The sequence below is a fragment of the Bubalus kerabau genome, chromosome 2 (genome assembly GCF_029407905.1).
Source record: "Bubalus kerabau isolate K-KA32 ecotype Philippines breed swamp buffalo chromosome 2, PCC_UOA_SB_1v2, whole genome shotgun sequence".
NCBI classification, from domain to species: Eukaryota; Metazoa; Chordata; class Mammalia; order Artiodactyla; family Bovidae; genus Bubalus; species Bubalus kerabau.
Genome location: NC_073625.1, coordinates 67,488,214 through 67,509,870, shown reverse-complemented (window position 1 = coordinate 67,509,870; position 21,657 = coordinate 67,488,214). Strand labels below are relative to the sequence as shown.

The 21,657-nt window shown below is 37.1% G+C and overlaps 1 protein-coding gene across 6 annotated transcripts in view; it reads left to right on the top strand.

Moving 5' to 3' along the window:
* The window catches only part of USP25 (ubiquitin specific peptidase 25), a 158,022-nt gene extending 156,199 nt beyond the window's left edge, over nucleotides 1-1,823 (top strand). For all 6 annotated transcript variants that reach the window (XM_055567793.1, XM_055567791.1, XM_055567795.1 and 3 more), the window contains 2 exons: nucleotides 715-910; nucleotides 1,217-1,823. In XM_055567793.1, coding sequence (XP_055423768.1) covers nucleotides 715-910; nucleotides 1,217-1,389 — 369 coding nt within the window. In that variant the 3' untranslated portion in view covers nucleotides 1,390-1,823. The remainder of the gene's footprint in view (nucleotides 1-714; nucleotides 911-1,216) is intronic.
* The last annotated feature ends 19,834 nt before the right edge of the window (nucleotides 1,824-21,657 follow it).

The following is a 21,657-nucleotide window of genomic DNA, read 5'->3' as shown; positions in this document are numbered from 1 at the left end:
TGGTGCAACAATATTAACGTCATTGCAACATAGACTATATAGCCCTAAGAGCCTAAACTATTTCCTGTCTTGTCCTTTACAGAGAAAATGTTACTGATCCCTGTATTGTAACAGATTGTAAGCTCCATGAGAGTTTTCTTATTAATCATTTGGGTACCCCTGCAACTAAAGCAGTTTCTGGCACATGGCATGTACTGAGTAAGAATATTTTGAAGAAATAAATGATTTAATTGATTACCTTTATATTTTTGTATCAAGAAATATAGCAGTCCCTGTTCAGTTGACATTTATGGAAAAGATGAGTTTTTCAAAATAAGTATAGAATCTGAATTTCTTTGCTTTTAAAATTACTTTGAGTGCTTATCATATTTTAGAGTTGGGGTAATTCACCTCTGGACAATTAATTTAAAAATGGTTCCTATAGTGAGGATCAAAGTAAAATAAACTGAATATGAACTTTAAAAACATGACAACAGTATTTCTCTGACTTTTTTAACTCTTATTTCTATAGTAACCTGCGTATCCTTTTCTAAGAAACTTTTCTCGCTCAATAAGCTGAGGTTGCTTTTTCTGATTTCCATTTGTTCTATTAATGTTTATAAACATGCTTATTATGTTGCCTTAATTATTCTGAGATATTTTTATTTAATTGAAAAAAGAAACAAACCTGTTTTTTTTTTTTCCCCCTCTCTCTCTTTCTCTCATTGCATTAAGAAATTAAATGAGCAAGCTGCAGAACTGTTTGAATCTGGAGAGGATAGAGAAGTAAACAATGGTCTGATTATCATGAATGAATTTATTGTCCCATTTTTGCCCCTGTTATTGGTGGATGAAATGGAAGAGAAAGACATACTTGCTGTGGAAGATATGAGAAATCGATGGTGTTCCTATCTTGGACAAGAAATGGAATGTAAGTTGCAACAATGCTAGTGGATTCCTGAGTTGTTGGGATTAAAAGCTGTTAGAATTAGATGTTAGGTATCATTTTTATATTCTGTGACATTGTTACATTCACATGATTTTTTTTTTCTTATTTACAAACTAAGCTGTACATACAGCTGTTGCCATTCATGCTTTACTTCTTCCTCCTAAATGGCAATGATTTTGCATGCTTTGAAACAAAATATCAGCTGCCTACTCTAAATTAATAAATCTTGTTGAAGATAATTTGTCTCCCTGTCAGTTTTTAGTTATATCTAATTGTTTGTATTTGCAGCAAACCTCCAAGAGAAGCTGACGGATTTTCTGCCAAAGCTGCTTGATTGTTCTACGGAGATTAAAGGTTTCCATGAGCCGCCTAAGTTACCTCCGTACTCCACACACGAACTCTGTGAGCGATTTACCCGAATCATGCTGTCCCTCAGTCGAACTCCTGCTGATGGAAGATAAACTGCACACACTCTCCCTGAACACACTGTATAAAAGTTTTTTTAGTTCTTAGCCCTTGCCTTCCTGTCACAGGGTTTGCTTGTTGCTGCTATAATTTTTAACTTTTATTTTAATAACTGCAAAAGACAAATTGACTCTACAGACTTTAGCCAGACTGCAAACAATAAAGCTGAGAATCGCATGGCGCTCAGACTTTGTTTTAACCAGAACTGATGTATGATTACCAATCCGATTGATTTTATTATGGCAAAACCATGCTTTTGCCACTTTTCTGTTACAGTATTACTTTGCTTTTATCTTTTCTTGATCTACAGCTTTCCATTCAGTCTGGATCCTCCGTGACTATAGCCATTTAAGTGTTCAGCACTGTGTACAATACATAATATTTGGTAGCTTGTAAATGAAATTAAAGAATAAAGTTTTATTTATGGCTACCTATGTGTTTGTAAGCAGGTATATTATATATTAGTGCATTTTTTTAGTTATATAAATGAATTTTTTCCTGGGGATTGTTTATGGGTGATTAACAGATTAATACAGACTTTTAATTTTGCTCTAATGTTAGCACATTAGAAATTTACTGAGTATTTGATACTTAAATATTATATCTATATTTTTGACTAAGTTGTTAAACTTAGTATGGCACCTAAACCTGTTTTGAATTCAAATCAGGTTTTAACTGAAGTGAGCAGCTGATATTTAAGTCAACCACACTGAAGCTTTTAACCTTTTCTTAGATTAACCTTTAATTTTTTTAATGTATTTACATATAATATAGCAAGGTGATTATTCCAAGAGATAGCAGAAAAAAAAAGTACTTGAATAAGGGCTATTTAATAGTGAAACTTATGAGAACTATGTATATGTATATATTATACATATATATATACACACACACACACATACACACACATTCTTCATAATGGAGGACGGTGTTTGCATTATATAATCATTCTATTTTTGTAAATTGTATACTACTTTAATTGCAAATGTTCTCTACTAATCAATGCTGTGAAATGGAAGTTGATATTGTTGAACTAGAAATTATATGAGTATCTTCCCTGCATTTATTTACTTCCTTTTCAAAAAGGAAAAAACGGTAGAACATTTTATAGGTGGAACTGCTATTTAAGATTAATGAAGTAATATTGTGAATGAAATCCAATGCTTTAAAGGTAATCATGCTACCAACAACCTATTTTTGAATTTATAAAAATTTCTTTATAAATGATACTTTGTCAGCATAGTAAAATATATCATTATACTATGTGTATGTTTGTTACAGCGTCGCCAAAACTAGTGCTTTTTATAAGTGCCTCTCATAAAAGATCTGGATGGAAGAAGAACAAGAAAATATTAAGCTGGTATATAATACTCCTTATAAAGGTATCAATGTACTGCTAAGTATTAATGATAAATTGCTATTTCTTTGTAAAGTTAGATTTTGTATATTATAGCCATCAGAATGTGTTTTGGTTTAGATTTTAAATTCTCTACTTAGCAGAATTAGTATTCTGCATCAATTTTCAAGTCGTGTTGAAAGGTTAGAAACTTCATGTGTATCATCAAAGCAATTATAAAGTATCTTCAGCATTTTATGGTATTCTACCATAACAGTAAAGTTGTTTGTGTATAATTGACTACTGAGACACAATCTGCTAAACACCATATGGAAATTACTTCTTTTATAAGGCACATCCAGGTAAGTATTATATTTACTCTGTAGTTAAAGCCAGTTTATTCATTCCTAATTATGAATCTGAAGTTCTTCTTTTAAAAAGTGACCTTTTTTAAGACCTGAAGAAGCAACTCGTTTTTATATCTGCTTTTAATCTAATGGTTTAGGTCAGTGAAGTTTTCTTACATTATGTACTGGATTAAGTATAACTTAGGGTTAGTAATGTAAAAATCAAAACCTCATAGAACTATTGTCCATGGCAGATTTCATTTTCACTTAATGACTCTCATTTTGATTACTGCAGTACTCCTTTCCCACTCCCCGAAAATTACATTTTGTAAAAATTTAAGGTAGAATTCAAATGGAAGTTAAGACTTGGAGGAACTTATAAGATTGTGTATCAGGAGACTATAGCCACCAGTAAGCCTGAAAACCTGTAATTCTTTTCAGATTCGTTAAAATACAATACACTAACTACACTAAATAACTACTTCTCAAAATGTCTCCAGACCAGCAGATTCAGCATCATCTGGGGACATGTTAGAATTGAAAATTCTTGAGCCCCACGTCAGAACTACTGATTTAACACTTGTTAAGCTTGAAGAGTTAACAAGTTTGAACAAGTCCTTCAGAAGATTCTGCTATCTGCTGAAGTTTGAGAACCACAGTACTAAATAATCCCTGGCATCTTTTTGAACCCTTGTTTATTGGAAACTTCATTATTTCTCTCACTGACACTTTCAAGGAAGTAACTAAAAATCCTTTTCCTTAGTTTTAGATTTACTAAGACTAAGGTGGATTCTCTCCTGTGTCTAATGCTCTAGAAGTTCAGTGTCTTTGTGATTCAGAATCGTTGACTGCGACCTCTGAGCCCTATTGTCATCCTCCAAAAGTAAAATCCCACAGGATACTTGGGAAGGGTGAGTAGGGCGACTTTGTGTAATTTTTTTTTTAGATTTTACATTGGTACACAGATAAAAGTAAGAGTCATGACTGAGGGAACGATGTACACAGTTGAATGCACCCAGACACACACACCAGAATTTTGGATTCCCTATTTATTCCATGCACAGGTCTTCTCACACCTTCACTACCGTCCTTGAACCTCCCATTTAATGCTGCTCCAGTAAAATAGGATCTTAATTTACCAAGAAAGTTAAGGAGCTTGGGTATGACCCCCTCCAATTTTCCACCCCCATACTTGTAAATTTACAGTTAATTGTTAACCAGGTTGTGATAAGGAATAGACATTAATGATAACCCAATGTTACAAGGAAAGTATAAGTAAAATGTATGAAATGAGTTAATTAAATAAATTTAATTAAAAGTACATTCATTACATGGGGAACATATTTGCTCTTTGACAGAATTAGAAAACTCACTTTTTTTGTTTTGTATTAGCCCAAAGCCTGTACAGTATGTTTGTCCTTTAGCAAATGGTTGTTTTTCAATAATCTGGAGCCAGTTATGTATCCTTAACCCTAGTTGTGGATCAAAAGCATATGAGGAGCTTTCTTTACAAAAGGTGTCTAGGTCCTCTCTTATCATGTGAATTCTTAAAGGCCTTTTACAGACAGATGTTTGAGAACATTTAGTAAATTCTTCTCCAACTTGAATTTTTCTAAGGATCACCTGTGGCCTTCCCTTCAGAGGCTGGCTGAGCCTGGCTAAAGTAGGGCAGAGAAACTTGCCTTCTGCATTGTTGTAAGTCACGTGAAAAGGCAGGGCATTCAAATTTTCAGATGACCCCCTCAGCCATACAGCATGCCCAGTTTAGTCTGTGCTCCACGAAGCTGCTCTCCAATGTTTTCCAGTCCTTAACTTGTGGACTCTCTGGATTACTGTGTTGGTCTTGGGTGAACTCTTTAACTTCTCTGTGCCTAAGTTCCTTCACTATAAAATAGGATTACAGTGAAAACTGCCTTATATGATTCCTTTAGAAGATGAAATGGGTTTCTGTAGTAAACAAACACTCTCGGCAAATGTCACAGTGTGAGTGTTCAGTTTATTGTCAGCCATTTTATAATTTGTCATTGTTGGCTTCGGCTGGTAATTTTCAGAATCTCTGCCTTCCTGAGACAGGCTTCTTTGCATTATTCTCATTCTTTTGTTTTCTTTCTACTCAAGTGTTGTCAAGGTTTCTGCTCTTGGCCCGCTTCTAACTCTTCATGCTTCCCGGACAGTCATAGCAGCTAGTTGGTCTTCTTAAACTGCCTGTGTGCTTCTGATTCACAAGTTTGTGTTCCTCACTGAACCTCCTTTGTACATTTTAGATCCATGTGTGTGTCCATGTGTCTGTTCAACACAGAGACTTGGATGTTTCACGGGCACTTTAAATTCCACAGATCCAAAACTGAATTCACCACTTCTTCCCAAACCTGATTCTCTTATTTTCTCTTAGAGAGTGATACACTGATTCAGAAATAGGGATTATTCTCAATTCTACTTTTATTTCCCCTTGATTACCAGGTGTCAACAGGTCAGATTTTCACTTGCACATGCACCCCTCACTACTGTCAATGAGATTTCTCATCTAATTTGGACAGTTGCATTTGCCCTGAGTGGCCTATCTTTGAGCTTGCCACGTTAGTCCATCTTACATACTGTTGGCAGAATCATCTTTCAAAGTGGTTTTGCTCTATCTTCCTTTGCTGGCCTCAACTCCTTTAGAAGGAGATAGTATCTTCTGTTGTTTATAACCCTAGTATCTGTTAAAATACCTGGCAAATTAACAAAGGTGCAGTCTTGCAGGTTGTCTGGTCCTCCAGTCACCCCAGACCTGCCTGGTCTAGCATGATAGCCACTAGCCACCTGTGGCTGTTTAAGCCAAATAAAAGTAAAATTAGTTACCCTAGCCATATTTCAAATTCTCATTAGTGACGTTGGCTACCTATTGGACAACACATTTTAGAACATTTCTGTTATCGCAGGAAGTTTCATTGGATAGAAGTACTTTCCAAGCCTTGCTGATATGGACATCTTCAAACAACCTGTAAAATGCCAACCTAAGCAAACTGGCCTTAAGCATTTACGTCTCCTTATCTTGTTCCAGCCATGAAGCACTCTACTACATCTGCTCTTCAGAGAGCACCTCTACGGGGATATATTCAGTTAAAAGAGCCTACACGAGGTATTTCAACAGGGCAATGTGGTAGAGGCACTAGAGGTAACCCAGAGAACCTACCTGCAGGATGCAGCTACTGTTCCTAGGAGTAGGAAAACAAAAGGTGAAAAGGGGGCTTCCCAGAACCTTGGAGTTCCAGAAAACGGGTCTCCATGGAGTTGGTGCTCAAACCCCTGAGAAGGTTCACCACCTAAGTGCTCTCTGAAAGGAGCTGAATGAAGACGAATCAGTTGAAATTATTAGGTCACTAGTAGGATGGGCAAGCAAAGACAGAGGTAGATCTTGTTTTCCTCTTTCTGGCTTCCAACCTTTCTAATGAGGTGCAGAACCTAAATGAAGTGCAACAAAGATCTGCAAAATGCATTGCAAAGTCCCAACCCCAGCGTCACAGGTCAGGGGTAAAGGGTGGAACTGGAATTGAGAGACAATAGGAATACACCCTGCACCCTAGTTTCTTCTCAAAGATTTCCTTCTTATCTAAACATGTTAATCACTGAAACCCTAGATATTCAGAAATGTATCTACAGACTATCTCTGGGAACTCAAGAATAAATGCACTAGTTCTGATTGAAATCTGGTTGCTCTCTTTTTTTAACCAAATGAGACTTTTTAATGATGCTGTTTAACGCATTATTTTGTTTAAACCAGCAGTGGAAGGATGTATGAATTCATGCCCACTCACTCACGTGTTTTGCTTGTGTGCCATGTGCCACAGCATCTGCCAGGCAGTATATTTATCGAACTTAGACAAAAGTAATAATCCACCAAAATTCACATGTCTGCCCAGAGTTAGACACTTACGCTTAATAGAGCTTAAGACTTTTGTGTTGACTCCCTTGGACATCTTGCTATGCCTGTGCGCATATACATACACACACATACACGTGTATTTAAATGCCTTTCATAAAAATTTTAAAACAATAGGTGTAGACATAGTTCCCAGAAACTGTCTCTTACTGCTCCATAGTATTTGATTATAAGGAAGATGTCCAATATTTATTCATGGACATACAATGTAGGCTGCTACGTACATCTTTGTGTGTATTACTTTAATCCTTTCTGTCTTTCTGCTACATTTGGAGATGTATAACTTCTGAGTTACGGAGTATACAGACAGAAAATTTTGAGCTAAATTGTCAAACTGTCCTTGAAGCCATTCCTCTACACTGCTGCGGCTAGTGCACGAGAGTTTATTTCTTTACAGGATCAACAGCATAGCATTTTGTCAGTTTTTAATATTTTTCAGAGACAGCCAAAAATTTATTGTATTTTTAAAATTTTTAATGAGAGTGAATATATTTCAGTATGTTAATGGCTGTTTGTACTTGCTTCTGACCTTTGTGCTTTTTCTTTTGGGTGTTCATGTCTATAGATTTGCAATATCTCATTTTAGGAATCATTCTCTATTATACACTGCAAATTTTTTCATTCTGGCATTTATTTTCAGCTTGCTTATATGTTACAATTTTACGACTTTATTTTTATGTAATCAAATCTATTGACCTACTTTAAAATTTTTGCCTTGGATATCATGTTTAGAAAGAATTTTCCTTGTTCAAGATTATAAAAATACCCATGTTTTCTTCTGATATTTTTATGATTTCATTTTTTATGTCAGTCTTTAATGCAGTTGGAAATTATATTATGAGGTAAAAATTTACAAATTTTTGCCATTATCTAATTGTCTATAAAATATTTCTTTTCCCTTACTGATCTAAAATGTAACTACACTAGATAATAAATTTTTATATTTGATATTTATGAACACTCTAGTTCCACTTAATGTCTTTGTCTATTCAACTACTATTACTAATTTAATGACTATTGTTTTAACATTGATTTAAAATGTTTGTTTTATAACTAATATACATTTTCACAGTATCTGTCACATTACTCTCGAACACAGATGCTCTTAAATACTCAATTTTCCCCAGAGTTTTCCATACTCTCTTATAGATAAACTAAATGATCCAATCTTTTTTTTTAAATAAAATTCCTACCGGCATTTTTATTATAATTACATTGGCTTGCATAGATTGGCATATAGAATAATCATGGAGTATTTACAATGATGAGTCTTCCTGTCCAAAACCAGTATTGTGTATCCTTTTATTAAATTCATGTCTTTCAGAAGAGTTTTAAAATTATTTCTTGTCTTTAATTCTAGGTGTCTTAAAATGGTTTAATGTTTCTGTGGTGGGTATGAATGAGCTGCTTTTTCCCATCTTTAAAAAAAAATGCTTTCTAACTGAATATTACTGGTATAGAATAGCAGCTCTCAAACTTTGGTCTCAGGACCTCACATGAAAATTATTGAGGACATAAAAGTTTTTGTTTGAGCAAATTATATCTGATATTTACCATTTTACAAATTGATTTTGAAGTGTATATTAATTTTAAAATGATTTTAAAAGTCAACATTTATGTTAAAATTATTTTAACATTATTTCACTTAAAATTATTTTAAGTGAAAAAATAGCTCAATTTTAAGCCTTGTTTTTCTTTTGTAGTCTGGTGAGCTTAAAATCACAAGCCTGAGGCTTGAGAGGAAATTAAGTACTAATTATAATTATCCCCACCCCTTAAAATGATTATGAAAATTATGCTGTGCTCACACTTCCACACAGCACATAGGATTAGCTTAAAATTTGGACCAACAAGCATGATTGTTTTAAAGATAGGAATCACTTTTCAAACTGGTCATTTAATTTCTTAGAAAAAGAAGAATCATCTAACCGTTTCAAACTTCAGTGTGCCTTCCCTAGTCCTGGAAATTTAACCCAATAAATAATTGCTCTCTGTTTGGATTGCACTTTTCATAGCCCATATTTTGAAAATGTCCCCAGGAAGAAAGCATGTTCTACACTGCCCTCAAGCAATGCCACCCTGTATGTCCATTGTCCTAACACTGAAAAGAGTTGCTTCATATTTTTAAAATCCCAATTTTAATGGTTATTGATGTCAGAAAACTTATTCTGATACCAGCTGTTCCATGATGGCTAAATCACAGATGTCTATAAATCTTTTAGAAGATGATATATGGGGAATATCTTTAAGATCTTGAAACAACAGTGGACTTCTTAACAGAAAAGGAATTAAACATGAAGGAAATATTTGATAAATTTAATAACCACATGACATTAAGAATTCTGTCAATCAAAAGATTCCCTGAAGAGCGTGAAGAGACAAGGCAATGCAGTGAGAGAAGGTATTTGCAATGTGCGAGATGGCAGTGCAGTAATAAAATTAAAGATTGGATTTGTGGCTTGGGTGAGATAATTTTGATAACATACTTTCTAAAATGTAACCAGATCTTTTTTAATTAAAAAAAAAAAGTTAAAAATCCAATGACAGCATTTTTCAACAAAATGAAGTGACAGACATTCTCATAAGCTACAAAATACTAGTGGATGAAGCCAAACTGCATGCAGCTATTGTATTTTGGCAAGACTTTTGACAGGTTTAGTAACTAGATATCAGAGGAAAAAAAGAAATTCTGTACATCCTGAAGCCCCCAGAAAATAAATAACCAATAAATATAAAGAAGGCCTCCATCTAATTGGAATCTTTTGCAAATAGGTCTGAGAATAGTGGTTAAAACAGGGAGAATGCTCCATTAGCTTCAATTTGTGGATGGGTGGTACCAAGGGACATGTGTAAAAAAATGGAAGAGGCTGAGGCTATCTAAGCCTCAAGAAAGTAAAAAATGCTCAAAATCAAAATTGCTTCTGAAGGGCAAACATCATTCTGGGGAAACTTCCAGAAAAGTCCCTGTGGCTATAGGAGACAAGGTTTTCATTGAAGATGTATGTGCTAAGTTGCTTCAGTTGTGTGCGACTCTATGGATCGTAGCCCGCCAGGCTCCTCTGTCCATGGGATTCTCCAGGCAAGAATATTGGAGTAGGTTGCCATGCCCTCCTCCAGGGGCTCTTCCCGATCCAGGGATCGAATCCAAGTCTCTTACATCCCCTGCATTGGCAGGCAGGTTCCTTACCACAAGTGCCACCTGGGAAGGTAATTTAAGATAGTTTTAGTTTTCTTGTCCTTTACCCAGATTTTGAGATAGAAATTTAATGCCCTGAAATCATCATTTTCTTGACTCAGATTCTTCAGTACACTTTGATGTAACCAATCAATCTCTTGATATAACAAGTTTTCAGCAAAATATAGCAGCAGCTACTGAGTCACTCCTTCCACAGGTGACTTCATATGATAATCTAAGTCACAGTTTTAACCACTGCAGTCCATGAACTACCAGCATCCTCTTTATGACAGACAACATCATTCCATTTTAATCCAATCAAATTGAAGATAAAGATGATAGATTACTGTACTCAAGATTCAGTTACTCTGGAGCCTCTTGATACCAATAACTACATTTATGATGTTAAATGAGGGAAGCAGAACTATGAGTTGTGAGATAAGATACTCATAATAATTAAAACACAATTATGGGAGGAGCTGGAAGGTGACAGTCTAGGACAGAAATTGGCAAATCAGAGGAGGTGTCACTGACCAGTAAACCTAGGAAGCCAAGTATGACCAGCTGCTGAAGTGGAGCTCTGAAGAGAATGTTCCTAGATCTACAAAAAGGTATGTTGTTCAGTCGCTCAGTCATCTCCAACTCTGCACCCCCATGGACTGCAGCATGCCAGGCTTCCCTGTCCTTCACCATCTCCCAGATTTTGCTCAAACTCATGTCCATTGAGTTGGTGATGCCATCCAACCATCTCACCCTCTGTTATCCCCTTCTCCTTCTTCCTTCACTCTTTCCCAGCATCAGGATCTTTTCCAGTGAGTCAGATCGTCACATCAGGTGGCCAAAGTATTGGAGCTCAGCTTCAGCATCAGTCCTTCCAATGAATTTTCAGGGTTGATTTCCTTTAGGATTGACTGGTTTGATTTCCTTGCAGTCCAAGGGACAAGAACCTCTCCAACACCACAGTTTGAAAGCATCCATTCTTCAGTGTTCAGCCTTCTTCAGGGTCCAGCTCTCACATCCATACATGACTACTGGAAAAACCATAGCTTTCATTTTATGGACCTTTGTTAGCAAAGCAATGTTTCTGCTTTTTAACAGAAGGTATACCCTGTATACAATGCTGCCTTGATGATGGGCCTGAAGCAACTTGCGGTCACAGAGTTGGCAGTTGAAGAACAAGCTGGGTATGGGGTGAACAGGTGCAAGTTGGAACCTGTCAGCACCTCTGTGTATCAATCAGCACATCTTAGCCTTCAGAGAACAAAGGCTCATTCACTTCTATTAATACTTTCCTAGTCTTGCAATTCTTTTGTCCCATGCTAACTAGCAACCACACAGGAAGGATTCTAGGAAATGGACTTTCAGAGTTGTAGCGTTCAGGCTATAACAAAGACAGAAGAAAAACATAACCACAGAGAAAAAATTATATATATATATTTTTTGTTGTTGTTTGTTTAGTCATTAAGTTGTGTCTGATTCTTTGCAACCCCATGGACTGTAGCCCACCAGGCTCCTCTGTCCATGAGATTTCCCAGGCAAGATTCCTGGAGTCAGCTGCCATTTCCTTCTCCAGGGGATCTTCCTGACCCAGGGATCAAACCTGTGTCTCCTGGTTGGCAGGCAGATTCTTTACCACCGAGCCACCTGGAAAGCCCTGTTACATACATTGTGTGTGTATATATTATGTATTATATATATGTATATGTGTGCTAAGTCATTTCAGTTGTGTCTGACTGTGTGACCTTATGGAGTGTAGTCTGCCAGGCTTCTCTATCCATGGGATTCTCCAGGTTAGAATACTGAAGTGGGTGGCCATACCCTCCTCCATGGGATCTTCCTGACCCAAGGATCAAACCCACATCTTTTAATGTCCCCTGCATTGGCAGGTGGGTTCTTTACCATAGTACCACCTGGGATGTCCATATATGTACAAATATTATATATATATATGTATATATAATGCAAAAATGTCTGAGAATTCAATAAGAACAGTGAGCTTGAACAGGGGCTTTACCAAAAATATATCCAAATGACTGATAATCAGAAAAGCATTCAGCCTCATAAATAATCAGGAAAATGGGAATTAAAATCACAATGAGATACCATCAAACACCCACAAGACTGGCAAAAAAAAAAACAAAAACAAAAAACAGCCAAATATTGGTGGATATGTGTATGTAGCAACAGGAATACAGATTATACTGGTGGATATGCAAATTAATGCAACATCTTTGGAAAAGTGTTTAGCAATATTTTAAAACACCTAAAGCATCATTCAGTTTTGTTTTTGGCCTTTTTTTTTTTTTTTTTTTTGAGTTCAGTTTCTCAGTCGTGTCCGACTCTTTTTCCTAAGTATTTTTCTTAAAGATATATAGGTATATGTGTGTCAATTTACACCTACAAAAATGTTCTTGGAAGCAATTTTTATACTAGCAAAAACTCAGTTCAGTTCAGTCATTCAATCATGTCTAACTCTTTGTGACCCCATGGACTGAAGCATGCTAGGCTTCCCAGTGCAACACCAACTCCTGGAGCTTAGTCAAAGTCATGTCCATTGAGTCAGTGATGCCATCCAACCATCTCATCCTCTGTTGACCCCTTTTGCTCCTGCCTTCAATCTTTCCCATCATCAGGGTCTTTTCCAATGAGTCAGTTCTTTGCAACAGGTGGCCAAATTATTGGAGTTTCAGCTTCAGTATCAGTCCTTCCAATGAACACCCAGGACTGAACTCCTTTAGGATGGACTGGTTGGATGTCCTTGCTGTCCAAGGGACTCTTTAAGAGTCTTCTCCAACACCACAGTTCAAAAGCATCAATTCTTTGGTGCTCAGCTTTCTTTATAGTCCAACTCTCACATCCATACACGACTACTGGAAAAAACATAGCTTTGATTAGACAGAACTTTGTTGGCAAAGTAACGTCTCTGCTTTTTAATATACTTTCTAGATTGGTCATAGCTTTTCTTCCAAGGAGCAAGCAACTTTTAATTTCATGGCTGCAGTCACCATCTGCAGTGATTTTTGAGCCCAAAGAAACAAAGTCGGACACTGTTTACATTGTTTCCCCATCTATTTGCCAGGAAGTGATGGTACCAGATGGCATGATCTTCGTTTTCTGAATGTTGAGCTTTAAGCCAACTTTTTGACTCTCCTCTTTCACTTTCATCAAGAGGCTCTTTAGTACTTCTTCACTTTCTGCCATAAGGGTGGTGTCATCTGAGGTTATTGATAGTTCTCCCAGCAAAAACTAGAAACAACCCAAATATCCATTAACCATCAACTGATAGATTTTAGTATGTTCATATAATGGAATACTATACAGCAATCAAAGGAGAAAGAGGATCTTATAAAGATATGGCTGACTAAAAGAAATAAGATCAAAGTATATACAGTTTAATTCTGTTTATTTAACTTTAAAAACCCATGTAAAACAGAAATATCTAGAAATGCACTAATGGCAAACTGAAAACAGAGAAGGATTACCATGTAAGCCTGGATAACAGTTACTTCCAGCAGGGAGGATAAAGGTGTGATTGGTAAGGACATCTGGGAGGTTTCAGGACTTGCTTCCAATTTTGTAGGATTTAAGAAGTTTTAATTTTATGTTTGCATGAAAGTTTGTAGTTTAAGTCTGCAGTTTGGAGGAGGATTAATCTCCAGAGGTATAAATTTGCCAATCATCATATCTGAGATGCAGTTAGTCAAGGGAATTCATGTTATGTAATAAAGTAATGTAGAGAAAAGAGAGGAGGGCCCACGTTGAGTTCTGAGGAGTATTAAAAAGTGTATCGTTGGAACGAAAACCAGTCCTGAAAACAGAGAAGGCTCGCCAATGAAGCAGAAAGATCTGGTGTCTCTTATTCCAAGCAGAAGAATTTTTCTAAAAGTAGGAAGTGGTCATTTAAGATAAGTGTTTCTGGGTAAAATAAGGACAAAAGAGTAGGTGATGTTGACAAGGGTCATTTCAGTGGAATGGTGGAGCCTGAAAGCATGTTGGAAAGACTTCAAAAATTCAACAACATGGCTGAATTGATAATTTAAAAAATGTTTGAAGAAGGGATGAAGGGATGGTCACACTGAAATAACTTGATTGTTGTCTTCTAAATTCCCAGTAGGTGGTGTCATAATACTGTATTTAGAGAATAGGGTTTTTTTTTTTTTTTTTTTTAATGAAGTGGAGAAAGAACAAAATACTTTTGAACTAATATGCTTGCTCAAATCTATGTACTTTTTTTTAAAAGTTTTTTTCTGTAGGATGACACTATTATGAACATCTTAATTCTTTATGGTGAATCTGTAATTCACATTTTTATAAGAAAATATTTAGTGAGGGCTTTTTATTGTTTTATTCTCTGTAGTTATATAATAATACATAATCAGTCAAAAGAATGAGACGGCTAAAGTATCTGCCTCCCAAATTTCCCAGTATATTTTTTTACTCTTATATCTTAGACATGTGAAAAAAGAACCTGTTTTTGTCCTGAGAGTCAAACAGGAATGCCAGGCCTGTCATTATAACCATTATAACCTTTATTTTGCACTCAAATGTTTTCTACTTTTAGCTTCTCTTTTGAACTATCTATATTATAAATGATTGGCTTGGTGGAAGTCCAGCTATTTATAGTTGAATTCAATGTACTCTCATTCTTCCTATCTTACATTTCAATAATCCTTACATTTGCTTTGTCCATGTAATGCATGCACTGAGATAGTTATAACTCATTGAGTTGCATAGTCTCTATGAGAGGGTGACTCTCAACAACTGTGTAACCATCCATGTTTTTTGTGTCTCATCGCCTGGATTATTAAATTCCCTGGTGGCTCAGACAGTAGAGAATCTGCCTGCAATGCAGGAGACCTGGGTTTGATCCCTGGGTTGGGAAGCTCTCCTGGAGAAGGCAATGGCTACCCACCCCAGTATTCTTGCCTAAAGAATTCCATGGACAGAGGAGCCTGGTAGCCTACAATCCATAGGGTCACAGACAGTCTGACATGACTGAGCAACATTTTCACTTTCACCTAGATTACATACTCTTGGAGGATTAGACCAATGGATTAGTGGGTGGTTTTGTTTTGTTTTTGATTTTTGTAACCACCATAATGTCCTTTTTAAACTTTGAAAACTTAGTAGATGTCTGTAAATGGTTACTAAGCATTTAAACAACTGACTTCTTGAAATATCCCTACATCATAAAGATTTGATGTCCACACTATGAGATCTATTGCTTTGGTAATTTCATACTTGTGATACCTCAGTAATCATGAACCTGAAGATGTATACTCTCCATGGGGTTAGTCTTTGATGTAATAATGAAAATTCTCCATCCCCAGATAATTGTTACTACTTCATCTGTCTGACAGTTTGGTGGAAAATTCCACTTCAAAGGGATTGCTTTATTTAAACTGACTCCATATTTGCTCAATGGGAAAGATACTATACCCAGGGCTTTTGTGAAAAATAATCAGCAGCAATTATTTAACATGCAAGCAGCTGAGCTAGCAATACCAGTTGGAGAAAATTAGAGGCTGGCTCAAAAACATAAAAGAAAAAATTTGGAGAATAAAATGTCCATATGGGCTTTTTTAAAGTTCTGATATATTCCTGGAATCTAGAAGGTCACACACACAGGCAAGGCTGTGGTGTGCCCAGGCCAGGAAAGACCTAAAAAATCCTTTATCTCTCACAGAAAGGAGACCAAGAAGAGTTTGGTGGTCTTGCGAAGTGGAGAAGATAAGAGATTCAAGTGCACAGAGCCTACGTCTGGAATTTATACAGCAAGATAATTGAGAGAAGGTCATTTTAAGTGTTTTCTGATGTTAAAGATGTAGATTTTATGTTTTTTCTTGATCTTTTTCCCTTTTAGTGTCTTTCCTCACTCTAGTGAGGAAAGTACCACTCTAGTGGTACCACTAGAGTGGTACTTTCCTTGGATCAGTTTTTTGGCTTCCCCACTCAGAAATACAGTGTGATTTTTCACACCCCACCCCACATACACACGCACACATACACTGGGTGACCTCAAAGACTCCGATTAACTTTATGCTAAAAGTCACAGAAATAGGTGCTACTTTACACAGCTCTATGACCTTGCCTTGAAGGTATACTCACATCTAAGTCTTCTTCAGTCTCCTCTTCAGCACCTTCAAGTTTTACAGTTGCTCCCTAGGAAGTGAGACTGCTGATAAGACACTTCAATTTAGTTCAGTCGCTCAGTCATGTCCAACTCTACGACCTCATGAACTGCAGCATGCCAGGCCCCCCTGTGCATCACCAACTCCCAGAGTCTACCCAAACCCATGTCCATTGAGTCGGTGAGGGCATCCAGCCATCTCATCATCTGTCGTCCCCTTCTCCTCCGCCCTCAATCTTTCCCAGCATCAGGGTCTTTTCAAATGAGTCAGCTCTTTGCATCAGGTGGCCAAAGTATTGGAGTTTCAACTTCAACAGCAGTCCTTCCAATGAACACTCAGGACTGATCTTTAGGATGGACTGGTTGGATCTCCTTGCAGTCCAAGGGACTCTCAAGAGTCTTCCCCAACACCACAGTTCATAAGCATCAATTCTTCAGCACTTAGCTTTCTTTAGTCCAATTCTCACATCTATACATGACCACTGGAAAAACCATAGCCTTGACTAGATGGACTATTGTTGGCAAAGTAACGTCTCTGCTTTTTAATATTCTGTCTAGGTTGGTCATAACTTTCCTTCCAAGGAGTAAGCATTTTTTTAATTTCATGGCTGCAATCACCATCTGCAGTGATTTTGAAGCCCAAAAAATAAAGTCAGCCACTGTTTCCCCATCCATTTGTCATGAAGTGATGGGACCAGATGCCATGATCTTCATTTTCTGAATGTTGAGCTTTAAGCCAACCTTTTTCACTCTCTTTCACTTTCATCAAGAGACTTTTTATCTTCACTTTCTGCCATAAGGGTGGTGTCATCTGCATATCTGAGGTTATTGATATTTCTCCCAGCAATCTTGATTCCAGCTTGTGCTTCTTCCAGCCCAGCATTTCTCATGATGTACTCTGCATAGAAGTTAAATAAGCAGGGTGACAATACACAGCCTTGACGTACTCCTTTTCCTACTTGAAACCAGTCTGTTGTTCCATGTCCAGTTCTAACCATTGCTTCCTGACCTACATATAGGTTTCTCACAAGGCAGGTCAGGTGGTCTGGTATTCCCATTTCTTTCAGAATTTTCCACAGTTTATTGTGATCCACACAGTCAAAGGCTTTGGCATAGTCAATAAAGCAGAAATAGATGTTTTTCTGGAACTCTGTTGCTTTGTTGATGATCCAGCGGATGTTGGCAATTTGATCGCTGGTTCCTCTGCCTTTTCTAACACTATTCCACTGTTAATGGAAACTTTCTGATTAGTTAACCTCTATAGTTCTGAAAGTTGATACTGATAAATACCTGATAAACACTTCATTTATAAACCCAAGTAGGATCAGTTGTATGCACTCTATCTTGAGTCTAAAGGGACAGATAAGGTTGATGTTAATTTGAACCAAAAGAAGATAAAACATATCAAATATGCACATGCCCCTAGTTAGCATAAAGTGACCGGCCTACCACCCAACAGAAAAGACCGACACTGTACTCCCAAGCCTCTCTCCGGAGTACTCTGATCTTGCTTCAGATATTTATCTGAGTTTGCTATGAACACCTAGTCCTGCTTGGGTTGAGAAGACTTATGAACAAAGAAAGGGTCAACTGTGAATAAAAATTAGCCAAAGAAAATGAAGTGTTTGGACAAATAATAGGCATAATCTGTCATGCCTTGTTTGCTTAATTGATTGATTGCTTAATTAGTTTGAGTGAAAATGAATGTACTTTGTAACGATAAGTAGCTTTCTTAGTTATTTCTTTTAGTCCACATCCTCAGCAGATTCTCTGCCTTAACCTGAGGCAGAATCTAAATTCAGAGTGTTATTGTTTGGTCATTAAGTGATATCCGACCCTTTGTGATTCCAGAACTATAGCACATCAGTCTCCTCTGTCCTTCAGGATCCCCTGGAGTTTGCACAAATTCATATCCATAGAGTTGGTGATGCTATCTAACCATCTCATCTTCTGCAGCCCCCAGTTGGCTCAAATACAACAGCCTTGCAATTCACATGCTCTAGTTACCCAGATATCAAATTCTATCTTTTTAACTTTCAAAACTACATACTATCATTAACAGCTTATACAAATAAGTTATTTTATATTTATTTACCTATTAATCATTTTATTTGTTCAATATTTTTTATGTTCCGACTGTCTTTATGATCAGTTTCCTTCTTATGCAGTCCATCTGAAGTTCCTTTACTTAAGGTGATAAACATTCAAAGACTTTGGTTTCTAAGATATTTTATTTTATCCTTTTTCTAGTAGTAAAGTTTGGCTAGATACATCATTCTTGGTTGATACATATTTCTTCTCAACACTTTAAAGTCTTCCGTCTTCTGGCTTCCCTTATTATTACTGAAAATTCTATCAATAACCTATGCATCATCAGTTAATCCATCATGTCTTTGTAGGTGGTTTGTCTTTTCTCTCTGACATTTTAAGATCTTCTTTATCAGGTTCTTACATTTTCACTACAGTGTTTCTATGAGGATGTTTCTTTGTGTTGATCCTATTTTAGATATATTGGCAGATACCTTTCTTCCATATAATCATTAAGGGACTCATATTTTTCTGTTTTGTGTCTAAAAAATTTACTTTTCATAGTCATATACAGCTAGAAGAAAGAAAAAGTAGCTATTGTAGAGAGACACCAGCTTCGTAATATCTTTGGCCCCAGATGACAAACATCAATTACTTCCACTTACTTTCCATTCACTACTAGTCACATGGCTACATCTAGATGCTAGTGGAGAAGCTGCTTCCTAACCCACTTTTTCTTTCCAAGCACAGGACACATTTACTTTCTGTCCAAGGAAAATAGCCCAGAGTCATTCAGCTATTACATTCAGACAACAGTCAAAGTGCTTTGAGTGGTGCTCAATGTGCTAGACTAAATAATGGCCACCCACAGGTGACAGGGCCTACTCCTTGAAACTTACAAATGTTACCTTATAAAGAAAAAGGTCTTTGCATGCATGATTAAATTAAGGATCTTGCCATTGGAAATTATCCTGGATTATCTATCCTGAGCTTTAGATGTAGTTACAAGTATCTTTATAAGAGAGAGGCAGAAGGAAATTAGACGAGAAGGAAACAGAAAAAGAGAAGATCATATAAAGATGGATGCAGAGACTGGAGTGACGTGGTCACAGCAAAGGAATACCAGCAATTACCCACAGCTGAAAGAGACCAAGGAGTGAATTCTCCCCTAGAGATTCCAGGGAGAACAGTCTTGCCAACACCTTGATTCTGGCCTGGGGAAACTGATACTGTACTGGCCTGCAGAACTATGAGAGAATTTCTGTTGTTTGAAGCTGCCAAATTCATGGCAATTTTTATGGTAGCCACAGGAAACTAATATACTAGGATGAGGACTCCTCATGATCATTTGAGCTTCATTTTTTGAGTGGGTCCTAAGGGCAAGGAAGGAAGTTAAGTAGTCACCACACCTTTAGTTTCCTTTTTGGAGAAGGAAGAACATGTTAGCTGTGGACACCACATCACCATCACTGATATTTTGGTTTGATGGGATAAAGTTCAGTAGTCACCAGGAGACATGCACTGGGGAACGCGCACAGTAGGTCTGCCTCTTCAACGCTCTTTGGAGTGACCTTGCTTTTCCTCCAACACACAGACATCCTACAGGAGACGTTTACCAGGCTTTCAGTGACTACAGTCAGTCATTCTTTGAGTGTGTTTCATCTTTCACTTAGCTGTTAGCTGCAGTGCTTCCGGAATGAGAGACTTGATCTCAATGGTCTGCACAGTGAAAAAAGCTTTCAGATGTTCCAGTATTCTTTTACCCTACTTCAGCTGATATCATCCTGATTTCCATTGACTTAATTAACTCTCCCAATTTGTGCAGTTTTGATGAGACTGAAAATCACAATGCTCTCTTGTCTAAGCAAGGGACTGGCATATGACTAAGCTAGAGAAACTGGGATCACATCTGAGGACTCTGACTTTTGAGTAGAAAAACTTAAGGACAGAAGAGTGTTCAGAGCATGTTACCTCTCACAGGTCCCCTGACAGGATGATGGAGTATGCCTGTTGCCTGGAATGCCAGAGGAGCTCTTATCCCATGCCTTTCCTTAGCCCAACTCTCTAGACTTCCTGCCAATTTTGTAAGCTGCCCAATAACATTTAAAAAAAAAATTCATACTGCTGTAGTTGGACATCATAAATTTCTGTTGCTTGAAACCAAATAATCTTTAAATCTACAGAAACTTTTAAGACTAAGTTCTGACACCATGAGGGTATTCTACACATAGGGCAGAGGGAAGGAGGACCCCTTTTGATGAGAAGATTAGTAAAGAAATGTTAACCTACATATTTATTTGGCTAAGGGCAAAAGTGTTCCTTAATATCACTGAATACTCTCTCAGTTCCTTTGATCCATGTGCTGTGAAATCCATTAGTGTTAGGGAGTAGCCTTTTGTTCTGGGAAGTTCAGAGGTGTTTTAAATTATGTCATCTAACATGTACAGAGGGTCCCTCATGTAGACACTTCAACTTATGACTTTTTGACTTTATCATGGTGCCACAAAGATAAGTGTTCAGTACAAAATAAGCTTGCAGAGATTACTGGGTCTCAACCCCACAGTTTCTGAAATTATTGTTGTTCATTCCCTCAGTCGTGTCCAACTCTTTGCAACCCTGTGGACTGTAGCACGCCAGGCTTCCCTGTCCTTCACCATCTCCTGGAACTTGCTCAAAGTAATGTCCATTGAGTTGGTGATGCCATCCAACCACCTCATCCTCTGTCATTCATTCCCTTCTCCTTCTGCCTCCTATCTTTCCCAGCATCGGGGTCTTTTCCAATGAGTTGGCTCTTTGCATCAAGTGGCCAAAGAAGTGGAGTTTAAGCTTCAGCATCAGTCCTTCCAATGAATATTCAGGACTGATTTCCTTTAGGATTAACTATCTTGGTCTCCTTGCAGTCCAAGGGACTGTCAAGAATTTTCTCCAACACCACAGTTTGAAAGCATCAGTTCCTCAGTGCTCAGCCTTCTTTATGGTCCAGCTCTCACATCCACACACGACTACTGGAAAAACCATAGCTTTGAAACTATACAGACTTTTGCCGGCAAAGTAATGTCTCTGCTTTTTAATATGCTGTCTAGATTTGTCATAGCTTTTTTTTTTTTTTTACAAGGAGCAAGCATCTTTTAATTTCATGGCATTAGTATTCAGTATCTTTAGTATTTTTAATAGATTCCAAGATGTTATTGATGCTGATGGTCCTAGACCACACTTTGATAATCACTAGATAAAGAAACTGATCAACAAGCAAAACACTCTCTGTGTGCAATAAGGATTTGGGTATTGTGTACTTCACTAATTTAATGACTAACATAGGGTGCAAA